At 43.2% G+C, this 25243-nt stretch overlaps 2 protein-coding genes across 5 annotated transcripts in view; one reads left to right on the forward strand and one right to left on the reverse strand.

Annotated features, from left to right (window-relative positions):
* Positions 1-2117, reverse strand: part of nat16 (N-acetyltransferase 16) — a 36261-nt gene extending 34144 nt beyond the window's left edge. Inside the window, exon 1 of one of the 2 annotated variants that reach the window (XM_069177832.1) lies at positions 1882-2117. The gene's annotated coding sequence lies outside the window, so the exon portion shown is untranslated. The remainder of the gene's footprint in view (positions 1-1881) is intronic. The other variant, XM_069177833.1, reaches the window with a different exon arrangement.
* Positions 2118-5354: 3237 nt separating this feature from the next.
* On the forward strand, positions 5355-25228 carry mtm1 (myotubularin 1). 3 transcript variants are annotated; one of them, XM_069177866.1, is made up of 16 exons: positions 5355-5442; positions 9948-10034; positions 11207-11279; positions 11849-11943; positions 12489-12599; positions 12862-12963; positions 13832-13915; positions 14201-14350; positions 16567-16752; positions 18474-18656; positions 18729-18884; positions 19025-19072; positions 19238-19330; positions 20364-20477; positions 20953-21129; positions 22703-25228. In XM_069177866.1, exons 2-16 carry the CDS (start codon positions 9972-9974, stop codon positions 22886-22888), a joined length of 1821 nt encoding a protein of 606 aa, XP_069033967.1. In that variant the 5' UTR covers positions 5355-5442; positions 9948-9971; the 3' UTR covers positions 22889-25228. The 3 variants fall into 3 exon arrangements, with proteins under 3 accessions (XP_069033967.1, XP_069033968.1, XP_069033969.1); XM_069177867.1 differs by having other exon boundaries at positions 22706-25228; XM_069177868.1 differs by having other exon boundaries at positions 9948-10028.
* Positions 25229-25243: the final 15 nt, after the last annotated feature.

Here is a 25243-nt window from a genome sequence, read left to right on the forward strand (position 1 = left end):
CGTCTACACGACTACACAACATCTACACAATGACTACACAACGTCTACACAACGTCTACACAATGTCTACACGACTACACAATGTTTACACAACGACTCCACAACTACACACCATCTACACGACTACACAACGTCTACACAATGTCTACACCACATCTACGTGACTACACAACGTCTACACAATGAATACACAATGACCACACAACGACCACACAACGTCTACACAACGAATACACAACGACTACACAATGAATACACAACGACCACACAACGTCTACACAATGTCAACACAACGACTACACAATGACTACACAACATCTACACAACGACATCATCTTCCTCATCATTTTCATCCTCATCCTCACCTCATCTCATTAAACAGATGATGGAGGAGGTCAGAGTCGACTGTCGACCAGAACAAAGCATTCTTACAGTTATAATGTTTTTGTTCATTTATCAGTATTCAAAAAATTACCAAATCCATCAGTTTGTGATGTCACAGCTACAACGTGTTGCTTCCAGCTCCTCTGTTTCATCATTATTATCAAATATCTTGCATGTTGGGAGCTTTTCAGTGCAGATACTTTATATCCAGGATGATGAATCAATGAACAGTAATATAAAAATAATAACAACTCAAGTAACCAATACTTTGTTTTGATTAATAATAAACTCTGAGAGGTAGAAAGTTTCCTGCTGACTGTTTGAATCAGGATAACCTGGATAACCTGGAAAACCTGGAGAACCCGGAGAACCTGGAGAACCCGGAGAACCTGGACAACCCGGAGAACCTGGAGAACCCGGAGAACCTGGACAACCTGGAGAACCCGGAGAACCTGGAGAACCAGGAAAACCTGGAAAACCTGGAGAACCTGGACAACTTGTCTTCAATAGAACACTCAGTCTGAGTTTAACGTTGCCAGGAGCTGACACAGATATCAAGAAGCTGATCGTTCAACACAAAACAAAGTTCACGTCAAAATAAAACAGAATGAAACGCGTTCTTGGCGTCTCATGTGACCACAGACTGCTGCTGTGTTTGACATCATGTAAACATCACATGTTTGGAGTGTGTTTCCCATTGTGATGGGACAATAATCTGCAGCTCATCTTCATCTTCATCCAATCAGACTGTTCAACACTCACAGGTTTTCAATGTTTATTAACGTTCAATGTTCATCAATACAGTCTCAGCTGTGAGCTGCAGCTCTGAAGGTCCATACTGTCTGAGAGGAGGAGCAGGAGGGCCAGGAGGCATCCTCATCATCCTCATCCTCACCATCCTCATCATCCTCATCGTCACCTGCTGCCATAATTTTAATTTACAGACAGAAGGTTTTATCTAATCATGATCTAATAAATATCTCATAGATATCTAATAATAAACAGGACCATCAGATCCTGATGAGAGCAGCTCTGACTTCTACTCTTCGGCCTCTTCACACATTCAGAGCTCCATCAGTGTGTTCTCTACCAGAGCAGCTGATCGGAGGATGAAGAGGAACGTAACGACCTTATCGGTACCGAGCATCAGCTGCTCAACTCGGAGCTGGACCGGAGCTCACACACCGACATTACAACGCTGTCAACTTGTGTCGTCATCAGTGATTCAACTGTCACCGGCAGGAAACGAGATGAAGAGGAGCCCAATAATCCGACAAGGTCACCACACAGAGGCCCGCTGGATGTGTTACGTAAGAAGCAGCGGAAATTAACATCAGACAATACTATCCATCGATACGTCACAATAAGCAGCGGGCCTACCGAGCCCCGCGGAGCCCCGCACGCTCCCCGCAGCCCGCACAGGGATGTTCGAGGCTCCGCTCTACCTACAGGACAGCCCGGGTCTCTATCTACCGGCAGCCGCTCTGCAGCTCTTACCGCGGACGATGACCGGAGGTGTCCTCGGTGTCGGCGGGCGGAGGAGGCAGGATGCTCGACGGGACCACGGCTGATGCACGAGCTGCACTGTTCCGGTGATGAATGAAAGACGGACAGATCGGCTCTGTCGGCGAGCCACTGGAGACTCAACACGAACCACAAGCCCCGCCCCTCCCAGTTCCTACGTCAGCCTCCATACTGGAGTCACTGGAGCGGCTCAGCATCACCGCAGCCCTCCCCCTCCGCTATCTGTGTGTGTGCGTGTGTGTGTGACAGAGGGATGACAGCGACGTGCAGACTTCTAAGAAGGATGTTGGGAGGTTTTTATTCTCCTGAATGATCAGATCTGCTGACTCAGACCGAAGACCGACGATGTGAAGCTCTACAGGACGTTTTAACATCAGTGTTTGTTTATTTGTTTGAATCCGTCCTGAACTGGTCTCGGTGCAGCAGAACATCAGCATTATTGACCTGTAAATATCTTTTTTCACTGATACACATCTGATAACTTTGTTTACAAATTCATAGCATTAATAAATGTTATGAAAGAAATGGAGCAAATCTTTAGATTTTTTTCAGTCTCGAAGACTCAAAGTAAATAAAAAACAAATTTAGTATTTTCCAATAACAATGGTGTCAATAATCTGACCTTAGTTATGCTGTTATAGGCCGAGGCTGCTGGAGGACCTCGTTACATGCTGAGCTTCTTTTCTTTCCTCCGACTCTTTAACTGACTCATACCTCACCATCTTTTTCTCTCCCATAGTTTCTACTTATTATCTGTTGTCTCCATTCAGTTCCTTCACTCGTGTAGTTTCTGTTCTTTCTTTTCCAGATGTCCCGTCATGGAGCTGCATGTCTCTGCTCTGTGATTGTCGTCTCCTCCAACAGTTCTTCTCTTGTATCTCTATGCTGTCCTTTTCTCTCTCTGCTCTCCTCTCACCCCAACCGGTCGAGGCAGATGGCCGCCCACCTCTGATCCTGGTTCTGTTAACAGATGCTCCGCCCACCTCTGATCCTGGTTCTGTTAACAGAAGCTCCGCCCACCTCTGATCCTGGTTCTGTCGGAGGTTTCTCCCTGTTAAAGGGAGTTTTTCTTCCCTCTGTTGGAGGTTTTTCTCCCTTTAAGAGGAGTTTTTTCCTCCTAGTTTATGTGGGAATTGTTGAATTGTTGAATTGTTGGTTTCTCTGTATAATATTGTAAAGTTCTGCTGTAAGGACTTTGATGTGTTAAGTGCCATGAAATAACCTGTGTTGTGATTTGGTGCTATATAAATAAAGTTGAATTGAAATCAATTGACACTTTGTAACAGACCTGGTTGTCATGGCAGCAGGGGTCTCCTTCAGCAGGATGATGCACCCTGGCATTCTGCAAACCCTCTCCAGGAACAGTTTGAGGGACACAAAGTGTTCAAAGTGTCGACTCCGCCTCCTAATTCACCAGATCTCAGTCTGATTGGGATGTTGGAAGTACAAGTCGGATTCATGGAGGCTTCCAGGACCTGTCTGCTGCTGCCTGATACTACAGGACACCTGTACAGGTCCTGTAGAGCTGTTCTGATGGGACAAACTAGACCTTCATGATATCAGGTTGGTTCTGATGTCTCAGTGTTGATGTAATGTGTTGGTGTGGATGTTATTCTGCTCTGCAGATCGGCCGGTTTAGAAGAACCAGGATGTCAGTAGGATGATGCTCATGCAGATTTATGGTATATTCAGCATAATGTTTGTTGTGTTATTGTATTCAACCAAGAAATAAAGAAATATGAATTATTTTAGTTCATTAGACAGCAGCAGTGTGAGGAAGGTTCGTGTTGGAGCATCAGATCTGACAGAAGATCAGTGTGGAGCGACTTACTTGAGTCTGAAGTGATGATAAACTTCACAAACATTACAATTACAGAACACTTAGTTCAGCAGTAGTAATATAAAATTTCTTTACCATTGTTGGATAATGAGTTTTGATTCTATTTAGAATTGATAGAAATGTAAAACAGACCAGCTGTTGACCTCTGACCCCATGAGTCCCTCCACCTGTTGCTGATCTCAACAGGAAGTAACAACTGTTCAATCAGAGCTCCTGTTTCTCCTCCGAGGGTCCCACCTCCTTTAAACATTTCTAAATTTAACACAGATTGAATAGAAATGTGGAGTATCAGAGTAGAAACACATTGACCGTGATACAGTTGTAGTTTGTACAGGAGGAGACACTCTGGGATGCATTTAGTGCTCCTTCATTGTAAAGGTTGATGGCCAAAGCAAGGTGACTCTGCATCATCCTGTTCAGATTCATTGTTGCTTGCAGATTGTGCGTATGTGTGAGAGTCCTGCACAGTCTGTTTGGTGAAATGAACGTCAGAGGAAATGATGTTGTGTTTCAAAATGCTGCAAATCTGATGAAAGATGTTTTCATGGTGCAGAAATTAAGCAGCGAACAGAGTTTAGATCACGCAGACCTTTACACACACACACACACACACACACACACACACACACACACACACACACAGATATTCTGTTGTGTGTGTGTCCATGTGTTGGATCGATGTCTGTCCACACAGCTGAGAGGACAACATTGATTAAAGTAGTCATTTAGTTCATTAGTGCTTCCTGTGTTCCACCACAGGCTGCTGTGACCTGCTGGCTCACTGATACACTGTAAAGTGAATCACGCTGACATCATGTCTGTTTATTTATCTGCTCTATGAGAGAAATGGAAATCTACAAATGTTAAAGACTCATGTAGAAAATGAAACATATTGTCTGCCGTGTTTGAGATATTTAAAAAAGTTATTTGAGACTGAAGTTGAACATAAGCAGAGAAAAACTGAACTAGTCAGACTTATGATGTGATGAAGACACACATGAACAAGTTGCCATCTCATCATTATTAATCTAAACATGGACTAACGATGGTGGTCTGAAAGAGGTGACACACCTGATCCGTCCCTCAGGAGGGACATCAGGACTCAAGGAAAATGTGAAACTTTAATATGAATCTTTATTGGAGAATAAAACTCTTTTGAGACCTCTACTGCCCTCTACTGCTGCAGGTTGGGACTGCAGCTGTGTGGAGGGACCACGTCTGCTGTATCACTTTAGTCCGGAGGAGCTTTCACTGACTTTGAGTATGGTGGAGCCACACAGTCGCACACTCTGTGGGCACCAGTAGAGGGCGCTGTATATATTCTAATATTGTTACATTTATGTTATGATATTTTTAGATTAATATATTCTGATATTATTATGTGTACATTCTGATATTATTAGATTTACAAAGGGTATTAAATTACACATTAAACGAGGCCTCGTCCTGCATGCTGTGTATTTATAGATTCTACAATCAAACAAAACTGTCACTTAGAGCTGATTTAAAAAAAAAAAAAAAAAGGATACGACAACTCATTTGAAAACTACCCTTCCCAGTATGCCCTGCGAGCTCCAGTTTGACAACCAGCCAATCGGCGCCATGACAGCGGGGCACGTGACAGAGAGTGAGTTCCTGCTGAGGCTTGAGGGGAACAGATCGACGTTGAGCCGCGGGAGAATCGCACTTTGCGGGTAAGTTAAGACATTTGGCTGCGACTGGGCGACCTGAATCCGTGTGAGGCGTCCTCCGGACGGCTTTGTCGGAGCTTTGTGGTCCCTGGAGCTCCAAAATAGGCCGAGTTAGTGGCGGAACAAGCTGTGGCTCCGTGTAGGCCTCCGCTATTTCCTGGTCAGCTGCACAGCTGTGAGCTGGAAGGGCCAAGTTGGAAAAGTTCAGTTGAGGCTGTTTGGAGGCGCCCTGCTCTCCTTTACTCTCAGCGGCTCTGGGAGCTCACATCTCACCGGGAATTCTTCCCGGTCTGAGGCCTGGTGCTGTGTGGACGGTGAGGAGAGTGGACGGAACTGTCCGGCCGTGTTCGTGGCTCTGAGCCTGGTACCACCGCAGGTTGGTAGTCTGTGGAAGGACCTGGACCCCCAGCAGCACCGGGACCACCCTTCAGGTCTCTGTGTACCTCAGCGGGCCTGTCAGCCTCCACGTCAGTGCTGTCCAAACGGACGTGTTGTTGTGATGAAGAGTTTGTCATCGTCATCATCAGCTGCTCGTTCTGAGGGTCAGAGTGGTCCAACTAATATGAACAGAACCGCAGGCTGCTTCCTGCACCAGCTGCTGTGTACTGGAGAGGAATCCATCAGCAGGGTGGATGTTACTGAGTGCTGCTGGTCAGTGACAGGTGGATGAGAGTGGGTGGAGCTGCTGTGTACAGGTGGATGAGAGTGGGTGGAGCTGCTGTGTACAGGTGGATCATTCATCATCATTGATGAACCTGACATGGAAGATAACATCGCATTTAAACAGCAGACGGATCTTTACAACGCCTGGTAGCTTCAGCGTTCCTTGCGCTCCTTTGAGGTGCATTTAGTTCTCAGCGGGGGGTATGACGCTGCCTGACGCCTGTCCTGATACCTGCATATCAACTGTGGACAACAGAAAGGGAGCGCTCCATTTTCAATATAATGAATCAGTCTGTTATTTAACCTTTGAACCTGAATTTTTCGGTCTTTTTGTAGTCATCTTTCACTCAGTTTACTTTGCTGCCTTTTCTGCTGCTGAGCATCACGTGGTGGAACGCTGTCACCTAAAAATAAGATCGCATAGAGGCATGAATCGAGCTCATGATTTTATTTTGATTAATTTTATAAGGATCAATTGCTCAGCCCTGCAACTAGGTGTAAAACTAAAAAGGCAGACTACTCTTCAACTCCAGATATATACATGGTTTTTAAACAAGATGAACTCATGAAGGGCAGCAGAGCTCCATCCTGAGCAGCATGCAGCGACTGGCTGAGATGCTGAGTGTCCCTCGGCTGATGGAGCCGACTTTGAAAGTACTTTTGTTTGTATTTATGAGCGGAGTGTTTAGTGTTCATATTTGGCTTCATGGTTTCATGTGTACAACACTGAGGTTTAGGTCCCTCTCTGTGTCCTCAGTGTAAAAACGTCCCCGTTCAGAACGTCTCCAGCTCACTACTGAAGTGACCACGCTAGTTTTGGTCACTTCTGTCGTGACCACGCTGGCAGAAAACAGCACAGTGTATCATAAGAAAGGAATGTACTTTGAAATAGAAGTACAGCATCAGAAATCCTCTACACTTCAAAATAAAAGTTTGCCTTTTTTCCCTCTACTTTTTTTTCCATGACCAACTTCAAGTGGGCCTCCGACCCACTTTTGTGTTGCGGTCCACCAGTTGAGAACCACAGCTGTAACAGAGCTTCACAAGTCCTCTGCAGTAGTGTGAATCTGTTGGAGTGACGAACACCTCATCAGCCAGGTGTTTATTTCGGAGCACATAGACGAGAGCTGTCTGGGGGGAGAGGTGTAGAGTATTTCTAGTTTTATAAATATAATATATAATTATAGTTATTGTTTAACATGACATCAATGTGTTGAAACAGTGAACTTCACTGTGAATGTAATAAGAACTGTGAGTGCCCGATCCACTCTACACCTGCACACTCTGAAGCAATGCATTGTGCCCAGTTTACATCCTGCATGTGGAGACGTTTATGCTGCTGAAACACTTTACAGCTAACTACCGATCTGCAGATCAAAGTTGTCCAAGTCATCGGGACAAGAATAAAAACCACGTAGGACTACGACTGTTCAGGCTTCTTTTATTTTCGATGTGATGTGGCTGATGTCAGTTCTGGTTTTATTAACACTGACTGTGAAAAGATGTTTTTCTAAAGTCACATGTTCAGTAAGAATATGATGACGGTCTGTGTTTGTGTCACATCAGAGATATTACCGTAGACCTGCGGATGAGATGGAGCTCAATCACATATGTCACTAAAGAGAATTAAAGTAACGTACAAAATATAAATCTCATATGAAGCAGATCGCTGTGTTCGTAACAATATATCTGTGATACATAATAAAATTGACCATCCAATAAATCAGTTGGGCATCAATCACAGCATCAGGATGATGAATTAATCTAATCACAGAAAGGTCCCTGATTAAATGCTGCTCCAGAGTGTAGAGATCCTCAGGGGCACAGACCACATTGTGACTGTCCCTCAGGGGCCCAGATGAACACTGAAACCCAACAGAACATCTGTAGGGACACCTGAAGATGAAGAGTCCAAGCTGGAACTGCTGCCAGAGGCTAAAACAAGCGCCGGAATACTTTTGGAAATGAGAGTGTTTGGAAAAGCTTGTGTAGATATAGAATCAACCCAGTAAAGTGGTCTAGATATTATCTGAAGTGACTGTAGTTAAGGTGAGTTCTGATGCACCTTCTCATGTTCTGGACCGGTCCTGGTTCTGTCAGACATACTGCCTCCATCTTCACTGATTTGCAGCACCTTATTCCAGCTGTCACACCAAATCTCTCTCTTTCGTTTGTATTTTATTTTTGAGTTTTGACAGACAGAAACACAACAGCACTTCAGCATCAATACTAAACGTAGGATAAGATACAAGAGTAAAGAAAAAAGTCTAATAAAGATAGCGATGAATATTTATCAGGAAGTATTTCTACATTCATACCAGTGTTTTTTATGTAGTCGGTGTCATTCCCAGTTTCCAGCTCTTACTGGATGTATCTTCACATCTTCCAACGCTAAGTCTTGTAGAATTTGATTTCACTGGTTGTGTGGCTTGTTTACATGAAGTCAGTGTTCATTATGATGGTTTAAACATCCTCTATATAAAGACTGGCAGTGAGTGGAGTTTAGATGAAATCAACATTATGATCTAAACACATTACATTGACTGAATGCATTTGTTCAACCTGATTAAAATGAGAAGGAGTCTTGAGGAGGCCGTATCACACATACTGTATATCTGTGTCTTCATATATTTCATATGGGCTGTACAGTTATCATCTGTCTCCCAGAATGTGTATCACTCACTACACATTATAGTCCTGATTCTTTCAGGACCAGTTTTAAGAGATCCATATAAAAATTGTCGTTGTTATTTTTATGTTAGAAAATAAATGCGAGACAGTAAATATTTTTCAGACTTTAAACCCTCAGATATTGATGTGGATGTAGACGGGAGGCTGACAGAATCCAGGAGTGTCTTCAACACTTGTTCCTATGAGTTGATGGGTCCCGATGGATGTTTACATGTTTACCTGTTTAGATGCTTTGGTGTTTACTTGTTTACATGTGTAGGTGTTTAGATGTTTAGGTGTTTACATGTTTACCTGTTTAGGTGTTTTCCTGTTTGGATGTTCACATGTTTAGGTGTTCACATGTTTAGGTGTATACATGTTTACCCGTTTAGATTTGTAGGTGTTTAGGTCTAGTTCTTTGAAGCTCAGCCGTGCAGCAGCTTCTCAGCTGAGTGAACCAGCTCAGTGAATTCTGAGTTGACCCTAAACTCAGTGGTCCGGCCCTCCTGAGGTCATTTCTGGACTTCTGGTTCTGGTTTCCATGAGGACCTGAGTTCGTCCTGGAAGATGTTTTTATGATGATTTTATTTTACCAGTTGATGGTCAAGTGTTTTAGTCTCTTAGAGGCGTTACTATGATGACCGATAAGTGACAGCTGAAATGCGGTGTTACGTGGAGATCCACTGAACACCTCTTACTCACCTTACTTTTACCTGACTGCTGAGTGTATTGTTGATTGCTGGTTCTGGAGTCCGCTGGTGATCAGAGACTCCAATCAGCTGCTCTACTCATGGATGTAGAGCTCACCTCTTCAACACCTCTATCTTAGACCTGTTATCATTCAAATATGTTAAAATGTACAACATGGTAATACAATTGATTATGTTTTGTTAAATTGTTCAAATGATTCCTTTAAGTGTAAAAAAAAACATCAGATGTATTGATTTCATCCACCACAGAAGACGTATAATCCTACAGTTTGGTCATCATGTGTGGTTAACATATGGATTGCGTTAAAACTAAACCTGGTTGGGTTCGTGCCGTTGTGTTTTTTCTACCCAGATCCATGTCAACAGTGTTTGTAGAAGTTGTGTTCTGCTGTTTCGGTTGTTAAAGTTGTTTTAACGCCTGGTTTCTGATGTGATGACCCACTAACGTCTCTGTATCTGTCTCAGCCTGTGGAAGCCCGTCCCTGAGCGATGGCCTCACCAGTCTCAGTCTACAACTCCAACGCCTTGGACACACACATCCCCAGTGTAAGTGTAAGAGTGTGTGTGTGTGTGTGTGTGTGTGTGTGTGTGTGTGTGTGTGTGTGTGTGTGTGTGTGTGTGTGTGTGTTTTACAGTACAGTGTGTAAAATATTTCAGTCTTCCATGATCTGAGCAGCGCAGTCAGCTGACACCCTGCAGAGGTGCAGCTTCCTTTCCTGACAGGGATCACATCCTTTCTGCTGCTCCACCAACACCCAGATGTCGGTCTGTGTAGCCAGACCTGAGTCCGGATCACCAGATGTGAGAGTCAGAGGAACTGGAAGTGTTTCTGTTTCAAATGTTGAAAATGACTCGGTCTAACAAATAAAAGAAGATCTCTCCCCGCTATTAAACGCTGGATTAGTCACATTTTAGAACTTCAAAGCAGTTATGTTTCACTATAAAAAGCTTGTTAAGAAATTAAGGGTTTCTGCTAATTAAAACATCAGAAGGCTTTTAATTTGAAGCATATTCAGGAAGTGTTGAGTTCTTATCAACGCTACTACAGGACAAACACTGTAGAGACGATTGGATCTCAAAGCACTTACAAAATGGATAAACAGAACGGTGAACATTTTATTGTGAAAATTATTAAACATGTTCGGTTATTCTTTTTACCAAATAAGAAGATGTCATTGAAGAATAATAATAATAATGAAAACGCTCTCAGGCTGTGTGCACTCACCAAAAATACATGTTCCCTACATGTATGATATGAGTGTGGACAGACATGGAAGGAGACTGACAGCTGATGGATGGAGGAGGGAAACAACCACTAGTTGTTCAAAGTGCAGTAAATAAATGACATTTTGTAAGTCACTGCAGTGATGATGATGATGATGATGATGATGATATTTAAATTTAAGCAATGGCCCTGCTGGGTTGCTGTGATATAGCGGTGTCATGGTGTAATGGCCGTAGTATGTGCCCATCAGACCGCAGCAGAGACACACAATCACTGAAGAGAACATGCGAGAACAGACTGAGCATGTTAACTTCCTCCAACCCCAAGAGTCCTTCAAATCAGGATAACTTTGGAGAAAAATTAACATGGGGATGTCCCGGAGGACGGATGTCTTGTGCATAATCACTGGATGTCCTAGTGTACAGGTGACCTGTGAAGTGTAGTGATAGTGATGTATTGTGTGTGTGTGTGTGTGTGTGTGTGTGTGTGTGTGTTGCAGACACCCAGAGAGTCTCTGAAGATGGAGCTGTTAGCTGATGTGTCTCTGCTGCCTGGAGAGGACAGAATTATAGGTGAGTGTCCTCTCTGAGTCAGATCACTGTGTCCTGCTGCTGGTGATCACCTGACCTGCTGGTCATCACCTGACCTGCTGTTCATCACCTGGGCTTTATCACCGCACTCCATGTGTTCTCTGGGTTCTTTATTTCCACTCATTGAAGAAGGTTTTTATGACTGTATGACTTTCTCTTCTCTTCTCTTCTCTTCTCTTCTCTTCTCTTCTCTTCTCTTCTCTTCTCTTCTCTTCTCTTCTCTTCTCTTCTCTTCTCTTCTCTTCTCTCACCCTTCCTTTCATCTTTTTCTCTTTCTCTTCCTTGCCTCTTTCTTTTCCTTTTTCTCTTTCTCTCCTCTTCATCTTCCTCTACTCTTCCTTTTCCTCTCCTCTTCGTCTCGTCTTCGTATTCCTTTCCTGTGTGTGGTGGTTGCCCTCCTACAGTCCTCCCTACTAACCATAAATAATAATGACACCTGATCTCATGTGGGAAAAGGAAGTAATAGTGAGGGTGAGATGAAGATGAAGATCAGTAATAGTGAGATGAGATGAAGATCAGCCGGGTCATCAGTCTTGTGTTTGTTTTGTCAGATAAAGACATCATCTACATCTGTCCATTCAACGGAGCTGTGAAGGGCAAAGTGCTCATCACCAACTACCGGCTGTACTTCAAGAGCTCGGACACAGTGAGTTCAGGTCCTGGTGGCTGCTGACTGGATACTGTGTTAAAGAACGTGTTACATGTCTGTGATGACACACACCTCCTGTGCTCCTCCACCGTGGGCCTCTCACTTATTCAGCACTGTAACTACATTATTTTGGTAATTTAGGAGATGAGCTGTGAACAGCAGCATCTTGTGATTTGCTGATGTCTTTATTGACTCTGAAAATCTTCCTCCTTCTGAAAAATACAAAGTTCTTCTTTCGTTGCACAATATTCATATTTTGTGTGAATTTCTTTTTAAATACATTGACGTGGAAGAATCAAACTGTTGTTCTTGTGATCAGAAGCAACTTGTGCAACAGCTTCCTGTTAGATTTGCCACACTTTGAACCACCTGTTTGCTCCCATCATGTTTCTCTTCCAGTCCTCCCACTGTGGTACGTTTGGCCTCTTTCAGTCCACATTCACAGGAAGTGAGGCAGCAGTGTTAGAGGGCATTTCATTGGTGTGTGTAGTTGTGTGCTATGTGTGTTGCTGAGGATGATGACAGTTCAGTCTGTGTGTCAGGACGTCATGGTGATGCTGGATGTTGCTCTGGGTGCCATTGGTCGGGTGGAGAAGATGGGCGGGGCCTCGAGCAGAGGAGAGAACTCTTATGGCCTGGATATCACCTGCAAGGTGTGTGCGTGTGTGCGTGCGTGCGTGTGTGTGAGAGAGAGAGACAGTGTGAATGTGTGTCACTTCCTGTGTAATTGATTTTAGATAGCTGGTAGAACATTTTTATCAATGAGTTTTAATATTATTAGAAATTAAATCAAAAGTGTGTGTGTGTCTCTGTCTGTCTGTCTGTCTGTCTGTGTGTGTGTGTGTGTGTGTGTGTGTGTGTGTGTGTGTGTGTGTGTGTGTGTGTGTGTGTGTGTGTCTGTGTCTGTGTTTCCAGGACATGAGGAACTTGAGGTTTGCCTTGAAGCAGGAGGGTCACAGCAGAAGAGACATCTTTGAACTTCTCTTCAGACATGCCTTCCCCCTGTCCCACGGTCTGGTAAGACACTCTGCTGCTGTCTGCTCCGTGTTTGTCTCGTGTGTGGAAACAGAAGGAGAAATTCAATTTGGTTGATTCAGTACAGTGTGTCCTCATGTCCCATGTACAGAACAGTGAACATGGTATCTGCTATAAATGGGACAGACACACACTGACTGTTTCTACTGTTCTGTAATATTAAAACCTCTCAGTCCAGCTGAGAAATCACATTCTCTGCTCGCAGTCATCTCCATTTGATTTACTGCCAAACATTCATGCAAATGCGTAACTAGAGAAGCAGCCCCCTCAGATGCCGTGACACACAGCTAGCCACCCACATCACAGCTCCATCAGCTGGGCTCATGTCTGGAAAGGCCTTTTATGGACGGCTGTGGTCTCTTCTTCTGCTACCTGCCTGCAGGCTGTCATGAATCAGGCTCAGGTTTATTTTTTTTAAAGATTCGAAGCCTCTCACAAAGGACTTCCTGTTGAGTCTCTGTGTGGACAGAGTGACTGACAGGTGGAGCAGGAAACAGTTCTGCTGGACTCATCAGTTTCAAACATGAACACAATCTGTTTCTCTGGTTAAAAAAATAGAACGTCATTAAATATGTGGACAAAATCAAAGCATCAGATCGGTGATCCAGTCACATTGCTCAACATTTAATATGAGAAACATCTGATTAAACATTGAGCCGACTCAGCATCAGGGCCTCAGTGTTGATCGACACACGTCTGATCCACTAAGTTATTAAGCTGTCCACTGTTATGGTCCTTCATCAGCAGCCATGTGAAGATGGAGATGTAGAAACAAAATGATAAATGGTGTGTGTGTGTGTGTGTGTGTGTGTGTGTGTGTGTGTGTGTGTGTGTTTGTGTTGGTCCACAGCCTGTGTTTTCATACGTGACTCAGGAGAAGTACGCTGAGAATGGCTGGAACATCTACAAACCTGTGGAGGAGTTCAGGCGGCAGGTAAACGGGAAGAGCATCAGGACTTCACTGTTCTTCAAGTTCTGCTGCTGATTTTTAATATCAATACTCGTCAATGCTTCTACAGCTGAATAGAGCTGAGTAATGTAGAAGTGTTGTGTGAAGAGAAGTTTAAAAGATGAGGAAGAGGAGGGAGACAGTGAGGTGTAAACAGGTCTGAAATGATCTGAGCAGAAAACCATCAAACGTTTTCTCAGCATCCAACAAAAGTCAAGTAAATTTGATGATGATGATGATGATGATAATGATAATGAGTGTCTCCTGCAGGGCTTACCCAATAACAAGTGGCGTATTACCTTCATCAATAAGAGTTACGACCTGTGTGACACCTACCCCACTGTGCTGGCTGTGCCCTTCAAATGTAAAGAGGAGGACCTCCGGAGAGTGGCTGCCTTCAGATCAAGAGGGCGCATCCCGGTGAGGACCACCATGACTCAGAAAACCTCTGCTCTGTATGATGAAGACATCCAATACACAGCTACATTTCATCCATGAGGGAATGTGAAGCAGAAGGAGGCTTTGGGTACACAGACAATATACAACCCTGTTTCCAAAGAGTTTGGGACGCTGTGGAAAATATACATAAAAACAGCACGCAATGATTTGCAAATCACATAAATCCATATTTAATTGAAAATAGACCAAAGACGACATATCAAGTGTTGAAACTGAGAAGTTTTATTGTTTTATAAAAATATCTGCTCATTTTTTATTTAATGGCAGCAACACATCTCTAAAAAGTTGTGACAGGATCAACAAAAGACTGGAAAAGTTGTGTAAAGCTAAAAAAAACAAAACACCTGGTGGAACATCTGACAACTAATGAGGTTACCATGGCAATAGATCAGTAACATGATTGGATATAAAAAGATGACTTCAGAGAGGCAGAGTCTCTCAGCAGTGAAGATGGGGAGAGGTTCACCACTCTGTGAAAGACTGTGTTGGAAAATAGTGCAACAATCTAAGAATAATGTTCCTCAACGTAAAACTACAAAGAATTAGTGGATTTCATCATCTACGGTTCATAATATCATTAAAAGATTCAGAGAATCTGGAGAAATCTCTGAACACAAGGGACAAGGCTGGAAACCAATATTGGATGGTGGTGATCTTCGGGCCCTCAGGCAGCACTGCATTAAAAACACACTATTCTGGAGTGGAAATCACTGCATGGGCTCAGGAACACTTGTGAAAACCATCGTCTGTGAACACAGTTCATTGCTGCGTCCACAAATGCAGGTTAAAACTCTCCAAAGAAGAAACCAGATAGAAACATGATCCAGAAACACCGCCGCCTTCTCTGGACCGAGATCATTGAAGATGGACTGAGGTGAAGTGGAAAACTGTCCTGAGGTCTGATGGATCACAATCTGAGATTCTGTTTGGAAATCATGGACGCTGCATCCTCCAGGTTAAAGAGGAGAGGGACCATCCAGCTTGTTATCAGCTCAGTTCTAAAGCCAGCATCTGTGATGGTACAGGGATGCATTAGTGCACATGACATGGGTAGCTTGAACATCTGGAAGGAAGCGTTAATTCTGAATGATATATTCAGGTTTTGGAGCAACATATGCTGCCATCCAGACAACGTCTCTTTCAGGGAAGGTCTTGTTTATTTCAGCAGAACAACGTCCAACCACATTCTGCACGTATTCCAACAGCATGGCTCTCTAGTAGAAGAGTCCGCTGATAAACTGGCCTCCTGCAGTCCAGACCTGTCAATCATTGAAAACATCTGAAGCATCAGGACATGAACAATACAACAAAGGAGACCCTGAACTGTTGAGCAGCTGAAATCCTCTATCAGGCAAGAATGGGACCATATTTCACTTTCAAAACTCCAGAAACTGGTCTCCTCAGTTCCCAAAGGTTTCCTGTTGTTAAAAGAAGAGTTGATGCAGCTCAGTGGTGAACATGATCCTGGAACAACTTTATAGAGACGTGCTGCTGCATCAGATTCAAAATGAGCAGATAATTATTTTAAACAATACAACTTTTCTGTTTCAACATTTGATATGTTGTCTTGTGATCTATTTTCTACTAAATATGGGTTTATGTAATTTGCTAATCATGACATTCTTTTTTTATTTACATTCTACACAGCGTCCCAACTCTTTTGGTAACGGTTGTATTTTAGAGTTCTACACTTTATTTGACAGCAGCCTGTAAACAGACTATGTACTGCAGATAACGAACCCTGTCAGTCTAACGTCATAAATATTTGTGAGATATGACACAATGAATGTAATGTGATCACAGTTAATATATTTTGTGAAACAGACGTTACATCAGCAAGTGACTGTGGAGTGTTCACACTGTCAAATTCATATCTGCATTATTGGACCATTTGTTGACATTTAAATTTTTCTGTTCTACCCTGACTGTTCCTTTAGGTTCTACTGTGTCTGCTCCTTTAGGTTCTATAGTGTATGTTCCTTTAGGTTCTACTGTGTCTGTTCCTTTAGGTTCTATAGTGTCTGTTCCTTTAGGTTCTACAGCGTCTGTTCCTTTAGGTTCTAGAGTGTCTGTTCCTTTAGGTTCTACAGTGTCTGTTCCTTTAGGTTCTACTGTGTCTGTTCCTTTAGGTTCTACAGTGTCTGTTCCTTTAGGTTCTACTGTGTCTGTTCCTTCAGGTTCTGTCGTGGATCCACAGGGAGAACCAGGCCGTTATTGTCCGCTGCAGTCAGCCTCTCGTTGGCATGTCCGGTAAGAGGAACAAGGATGACGAGCGGTACCTGGACCTGATCCGGGAGGCCAACGACACCACCAAGCTCACCATCTACGACGCCCGGCCCAACGTCAACGCTGTCGCCAACAAGGTCAGAACTGGTTCCAGTCTGTCAGTCATAGACAGTATGTCCACTGATCAGGAGGGGCAACAGGAAACAGAACGGGACATCTGCAGTCCATTTTTATATTTACACTGTTTTTAATATGCATTAATTATTAAAGATGACATAAAGTCAAGAAAAGTAAGTTTGAAGCTCAGCAGTGAAGGAAAAGTTGATATTAAGACACATATTTAGAAGGGATGAACACAGATCTGTGCAGAACGATGAGATAAATACCATATTGACTTCAGCAACACTACGTGCGGGTGCGCTTCAACGTCATTATTGGTACGACAGTGATGCGGTTGGGACCGAGGCTCATATTGATTACATTATGTAATCTAAATGTGTTCATATTAAGGGGCAAATTCACTCTCAAAATATAAAACTTTTAGTTAGTGTGACCTCCGTTTCCATGGCAATACATGGGGTATGAGTAACAACAGGAAAACAATCTGTCGCGTCAGTAGACTCTTATGTAACTTATGCAATGTTTACTACTCCAGGAAGTAGTCCGACCCTTAGCAACCACCTAGCAACAGAGAGGATTTCTAGTTCCAACTGAATAAATACAGAACATAGAAACACTAAACTGATCAGCTAGTTCAGTCTGGTTGGAACAAAGATATCTGATGAACAAAGGTCTGATGAACAAAGATATCGGATGAACAAAGATATCGGATGAACAAAGATATCTGATGAACAAAGACATCTGATGAACAAAATATCCATGGACTCATGTGTTTTTAACATTTTAGCTCCGTGTCATGTGTTCAAACCAAACCGGTCCAGCTAGCCGTCGCTAGGATTGTAAGTGCATGACTATCCGTGGTGTTACGGTACGGGTGCTCGGAGCGACCAAAAAGTACCAAAAGAGACCCGGCTTCACCAAATGGGTCATTTAATAGAACTATAACAAGTAGAAACTACATTATATTACATATTATATGAAATTCTATTCTAATTCTATTTTCCCATTGAGGAGGTGGAGTGATGTTTCTAGTGATGAGCAGGATGTGATGTCATGATGATTTGTTCCAAGTGTTCAGTGGACCAATCAGATCTCTGGGGCGGAGCTACTTGTTGTATAATTCATATTATTAACCTGATCTTCATCATCTTCAAACTTTGACTGCAGCCATTGTTCCACGCTTGTTTATGTTGTGGTTTAACAGACGTGTCATTTTCTCCTCAGCAGCACAATGGAAAAACTCCACATGTTCTCTGTTTGTTGCCTGACTAAAATGTGTCCGGCATCTGGATAGAAAGTTTATTTAAGTTGTTAAGAGGACTCTCTGCAGCCTGTCTGTCACATGAGCAGAGTCAGAAGTGTCTGCAGGTTCTCCATGTTTCCTTCTGTGTGTCAGTTTTAAAGGACTTTAAACACAACGTGGACTCATTGATTAACTGATGACTGTTGCAGCAGACCTTCATCATGTCACTCTGCTGGGCGGTGAACACCTCTAAAGAGATGAATGTCCTCCTGTCACCTGGTCAGGACACCCTGATGTTTGACATTTAGTTTGGTATAAATCAGAGCTGTCTGTCCCCAGAGGAGAGCCCCTCACCTGTCCTCCACAGACATCAAGCCGAACCGTCCCCTGACCTCTGTCCTGATCCGCAGTCTGAATACATGCTGGTGTCCTGCAGACAGTGAATCTGAGTCTCATATGTCTTCTGATGTCCTCATATGTCTCTTCGATGTCCAGGCCACTGGAGGAGGCTATGAGGGTGATGAGTACCAGAACGCAGAGCTCATCTTCCTGGACATCCAGAACATCCATGTCATGAGAGAGTCCCTGAAGAAGCTCAAGGACATCGTATATCCCAACGTGGAGGAGTCCCACTGGCTGTCCAGTCTGGAGTCCACGCACTGGCTGGAGCATGTCAAGGTGAGTCCCCGAGCTACTGGCTGTCCAGGTATACCTGATCCGGTTTAACTGACCCTGTCCTTGTGTGTGCAGCTGGTGCTGTCAGGAGCCATCCAGGTAGCCGACAAGGTGTCCAGTGGGAACTCGGTGGTGGTCCACTGCAGCGACGGCTGGGACAGAACCGCCCAGCTCACTTCTCTGGCCATGTTGATGCTGGACAGCCACTACCGCACACTCAGAGGCTTCCAGGTCGGGACACACACACACACACACACACACACACACACACACACACACACACCAAGAGAGGGAGCTGCTCCATCAGGTGTTCTGCTGTGACTGATGATATTAGAATAAAAGTGAAGTGTGTGTTTGTTGGTGTGTTTCAGGTGCTGATTGAAAAAGAATGGATCAGCTTTGGACACAAGTTTGCTTCAGTAAGTAAAAGTTTTCCACTTCCTGTCTTCACTGATCGACTGTGTGTCTGATATTAATCTGAAAAAAACATCACATTTATATGATATTCAGTCAAGGAAAAGGGCTCAAATGACTGATGAAGAAAACGATTATCTTGTTGTTAATTATTGTGCGTGTGTGTGTAGAGGATAGGTCATGGCGATAAGAACCATGCAGATCAGGACAGATCACCGATCTTTGTTCAGTTCATCGACTGTGTGTGGCAGATGACTAAACAGGTAAGTGGAGCAGCTGTTGTTCTGATCCAAACACTTTATTACTCTGTTCAGACTGCAGGTAAATCAGATTTGTTTCTCAGATCTTTAGGACTGACTGTCCACACTGGTATTTAAACGTGAACAGATCAGATTTGGTGTGCCCAGACATCACCAACCGCTAGCATAGATTCTCTCACTGTCTCTGAAAATGACATCATCACCGCGTGTCACCATGTGAGCGACATAAGAAATCCAATGTGACCAAGCAGAGTGTCCGGACTGAGATGCATCTGTAGAAATCTGACTGGAGTCACATTTCAAACCTCTACATGTGGTTTGGATCCTGATTGGAAAAATCACATTTCATGTTTTTTTTGTGGTTCAGACCTTCAAAAATCAATCTAGATAAAATAAAAATGAGATTTGGGCCGACAGTCTGAACATATCCTGTGAGACAGTCAACCCTCTGCAGTTGTGAATCATGGAGCTGCAGTGTGAACTATATGGGCATCTTCATCTGCTTTCTGTTCATGGATGTGCAGCAAACATCTGGATGAAATGGAAGAATATATACAGTTAGCAAATCACATCACTGCTCTCATAGCTGTCAATCATAGAGCTTGATAAATGGAGAACTGAAATTATTCATCAATTCAACAGGAAAAAAAGTGATCAATGATTTTATAGTCATTTTCAGATGTTAGAAACTGACTGCGTCTCTTTGTCACATATATGTTTGTATTATATTGGTTAACAGACATGATTGATCCTGATAAGAGCCAGTTCTCCTGCTGCTGTTTCCATTGAAACCAATGGACTGTCATGAACACATTAGATCAATACATGTGTCCTTCACACAGCTGAAGAGATTCAGTGACTGACAGCAGACTGAAACGTTTCCTCAGCACCACATTCAAGAGTGTGTTTCATGACAGGGTCACAAAAACCCCTCAAACCCTGTCCCTGTCCTGTTCCCAGTGATTTGGTGTCTCAGTCTGAAAAACACTGATTGTCTCTGAGACTCTGGGTTGTAACTGGTGTCTTCTCCTCTCAGTTTCCGACAGCCTTTGAGTTCAATGAGCACCTCCTGCTGACCATCCTGGATCATCTGTACAGCTGTCGCTTCGGGACCTTCCTCTACAACTGTGAGAGCGCACGAGACCAGCACGTAAGAGTCTTGGACGTTCCACACTGAGTTCCAGACTGTCAGAGCACGAACCAAACCGCTCTCTGCAGACACCCATAGTTTATTTTAATGCAGTAAACTTCACCTCAGACAACAGCTGTTGTTACTGAATCCTTACTCTGTTGATTCAGGATGTTATGTTCTATATATATATATTCTAATATGTCGTTCTGGAGACATCTATCACACAGTAATGTCCCAGTTGAGAGGCAGAGACACAGAAACATGTGTAATAAAACATTTAAACAGTAACATTTAAAATGGGGTCAGTGAGTGAACTGATACTGATGCCATCTCTCACCGTCCACCTGTGTATCATCCATCCATCCTCCCTGAGTGACCCCTCCACACCACCAGGTGGAGCCTCACAGTGTCTGAACCAGTGCCCTGCAGCAAATGCAGGGGTGCTGTGACCTCACTTCGTCTGCAGATGATTGACAGCTGTCTCTGTGTGCAGGAGGTGCGCTCCAAGACGGTGTCCTTGTGGTCTCTGGTCAACAGTAAGATGGAGATGTATTTGAACCCCTTCTACACCCCTGAGTCCGGCCGCGTCCTCTACCCTGTGGCTAGCATGCGCCACCTAGAGCTGTGGGTGACTTACTACATCCGCTGGAACCCCCGCATACGACAGCAGGTAGGACCCTGGTGGGACTTATATACAGTATACTGGATTTATATCCAGTATACTGGGTTTATATACTGGGTCTTATATACAGTATACTGGGTTTATATACAGTATACTGGGACTTGTATACAGTATACTAGGTTTATATACACTATACTGGGTCTTGTATACGGTATACTGGGTCTTATATACGGTATACTGGGTTTATATTCAGTATACTGGGTCTTATATACAGTATACAGGGTCTTATATACACTATACCGGGTGTATATACAGTATACACTATACCTGGGTTATATACAGTATACTGGGTTTATATACACTATACCTGGTTTATATACAGTATACTGGGTTTATATACACTATACCGGGTTTATATACAGTATACTGGGTTTATATACACTATACCGGGTTTATATACAGTATACTGGGTTTATATACACTATAACGGGTTTATATACAGTATACTGGGTTTATATACACTATACCGGGTTTATATACAGTATACTGGGTTTATATACAGTATACTAGGTTTATATACACTATACCTGGTTTATATACAGTATACTGGGTTTATATACAGTATACAGCATACTGGGTTTGTATACAGTATATTAGGTTTATATTCAGTATAATGGGTCTCATATACAGTATACTGGGTTTTATGTCCAGTATACAGGGTCTTATATACAGTATACTGTGTTTATATTCAGTATACCGGGTTTATATACACTATACCGGGTGTATATACAGTATACTGGGTTTGTTTGTATACAGTATACTGGGTTTATATACAGTATACTAGGTTTATATACACTATACCTGGTTTATATACAGTATACTGGGTTTATATACTGTATACCGGGTTTATATACACTATACCTGGTTTATATACAGTATACAGGGTTTATATACAGTATACCGGGTTTATATACACTATACCTGGTTTATATACAGTATACTGGGTTTATATACACTATACTAGGTTTATATACACTATACCTGGTTTATATACAGTATACTGGGTTTATATACACTATACCGGGTTTATATACAGTATACTGGGTTTATATACACTATACTGGGTTTATATACAGTATACAGGGTTTATATACAGTATACAGGGTTTATATACAGTATACCGGGTTTATATACACTATACCGGGTTTATATACAGTATACCGGGTTTATATACACTATACCTGGTTTATATACAGTATACTGGGTTTATATACACTATACCTGGTTTATATACAGTATAAAGGGTTTATATACACTATACCGGGTTTATATACAGTATACTGGGTTTATATACACTATACCTGGTTTATATACAGTATACTGGGTTTATATACACTATACCGGGTTTCTATACAGTATACTGGGTTTATATACACTATACACTATACTGGGTTTGGGGCTTGAGGTCTGACTCTTTTATGTGTGTGTGTGTGTGTGTGTGTGTGTGTGTGTGTGTGTGTGTGTGTGTATGTATGTGTGTGTGTGTGTGTGTGTGTGTGTGTGTATGTGTGTGTGTGTGTGTGTGTGTGTGTGTGTGTGTGTGTGGGTGTGTGTGTTCCAGCAGCAGAGTCCAGTGGAGCAGCGCTACAAGGAGCTGTTGGCTCTCAGAGACGAATACTTGAAGAAGCTGGAGCAGCTGCAGCTGTCTGACTCCTCCCAGCTGGCCAACAGCCCCGCCCCCAACACCTCCCCCTCCACCACCTCCACCCCCTCACAGCAATACACACACCTACACACTCCCTTCTGAGTGCAGCTCACACTCACTCTCACACACACACACACACACACACACACACACACACACACACACACACACACACACACACACACACACACTCAGACATCAGATACACTTGTTGACGACTTGCACTTATGTCTTTCACTTTGATATGTGTTTCAGACACAAACACACACACAGGGATTGGTTAGTGTGCAGTCCTAACTGGATAACAGAGTGCTAATAAGATTTAGATTTGAGGCTAACTCTAACACCACAGTGGTGATGAGGATGATGATGATGATGATGGTGATGGTAACTTATGCAATACGTCACAGTACAGCCTTGTTCACACGTTTCTCTCCACACACTCATCCTGCAGTGAAGCCTTAAAGACATTCAGGGCTTTCAGTCCAAGGGCTTGACCACACAGGACCCCTGCGGCTCCACCTGCCCTTTACTCAGGTCTTCTTACTCTCCTTCAGGAGCTTTCAACCACACCGCTCACTTCACTGCAGTGACACATCACATCAGAACATGTTCCAGCTCAGAGACAGGACAGGCTGTCCAAAGATCATCCACCCTGAGTGGAGGAGAAGACAGACATGTCCATCAGCTGGTTTGTCTCCAAATGTCTGAAACGCAGCAGGTTTCTCAGCTGCTGGGTGTCCTGTGTGATCAAAGCGTGATGCTAATCAACACGTACAGCGCTCACTCTTCACTCCTCCTGTGTGCTGCACCGTCCTCAGGAGACTGATGAGGGTTGAACCGTCCTCAGGATTGTATTGCTATAATTGTGAGGACCAATTTTGGTGAAAAAACGTATTTATGAGGACAAACACACTTTGTGAGTCCTCTCACTCTCAACTTTGAAGTGCAATTAGAGGTTTGATCTTAACCGTAAACCGTAACCCTAAAACCGAAGACCTGGTTTTAGGGTTACGGTTTGGGTTAGTGCTAAGGAACGCATCATGTCAATGAGCGTCCTCACAATTATAGAGACATGTGTGTGTGTGTGTGTGTGTGTGTGTGTGTGTGTGTGTGTGTGTGTGTGTGTGTGTGTGTGTGTGTGTGTGTGTGTGTGGACAGAAGAGGAAGATTGGAAACAGAATCTAGATGTGGATTGTTCCTCAGTAACTTGTCTGTGTTCAGTCGGATGCTTCGGACACTTCCTGTCTGCAGGTGTGTATGGATGTGGTTCTGATGTGTTTTAGTTTAGAGTGGGAGGCGCTGCTGTCTCCATGGAAACAAACCTCCACATCACAGGTGAATATGGTGTTAAGTATTCGTTTGTGCTCCATTGTTTAGTTTGAACAGTTTTAACTCTGTGATGGAGTTTCTTCTGTTGTAAACTCTTCTTCATATGACGCCCACAGGAAGTGACATCACTCCTGATGCTGAGTCATGTTTCAGTGTTGAATGAGATGTGCTGAGTCATGGTGTGAGGTGTGTCAGGTCAGGTCCAGATTTGTGCCTTGATTCTTGTGAGATTTATTGTTGACCCTCAGCTGTTCGGCGTGTTCTCAACAGTGTGAGAGACATTTAGGAGACATAAACGATGTAGAGCTCAGTCCCTCCTCTGGCAGATGATATTTCATCGGTCTACAGACTGACCAGCAGGTGTCACTGTTGTGTCTTCCGTCACAGGAAGGTCAGGATGAAGTTTTAGTGTGGAGGACCCGGTTCTGTGTGACCGGGTCTGAGAGCAGAGTGGAGGAAGGTTCTACCAAACAGAACACGGCTCTGATGTCAGAGGTCTGAGGGTGGAGGAGAAGAGGTGGCAGAGGTGGAGGTGAATAGGTGGAGGACGAGAGGTGGAGCAACATAGATGGAGGAGGAGAGGTGGAGCAGGAGAGGTGGAGTGTTGTCGTGTTTTTAGGGAAAAAAAGATGAAAATCTATTTTTTTTATTTTTGACTTTGTACGAGCACCATGATGTAATTACCTCAATCAAAACCTATTTTACTGTCTAAAATTCTATTTGTTGTAAAATACAATTATTTTATGTAGTGTAAAATCTTCCAGTTTTATAAAAGGAAAGTAATATTGGTTGAGAAGTCGTTGGCATAACTTGTAGATTTCTGTGTTCTGTTTTTTATCTGAGGGCATTTTTAGGAGGAGAACGTCTTCTTGTCGGTTCTCAGAGATTCACTCTGTCATCGTTCACTCCGTCATTCATCGGGGGTGGGGTGGGTGGGGGGTGTGGTGTCATTATAGCCTGCTTTGTAATAAAGACACATGAAATGTTTCAGGATCAACTGAAGGATGAAATCTGAGATCTGAGATGTGTTTCTTTTAATCATCTTATATCCTCTCACTTCGTTGGTTGGCTCTTTTTGTGTAAATATTACTGATTAAATTAATTTAAGGATTTCTGACGGACTCC

The sequence above is a fragment of the Embiotoca jacksoni genome, unplaced genomic scaffold (genome assembly GCF_022577435.1).
Source record: "Embiotoca jacksoni isolate LCO1_2020_lvr unplaced genomic scaffold, fEmbJac1.0.p SCAF_78, whole genome shotgun sequence".
In the NCBI taxonomy this organism is placed as follows: Eukaryota; Metazoa; Chordata; class Actinopteri; family Embiotocidae; genus Embiotoca; species Embiotoca jacksoni.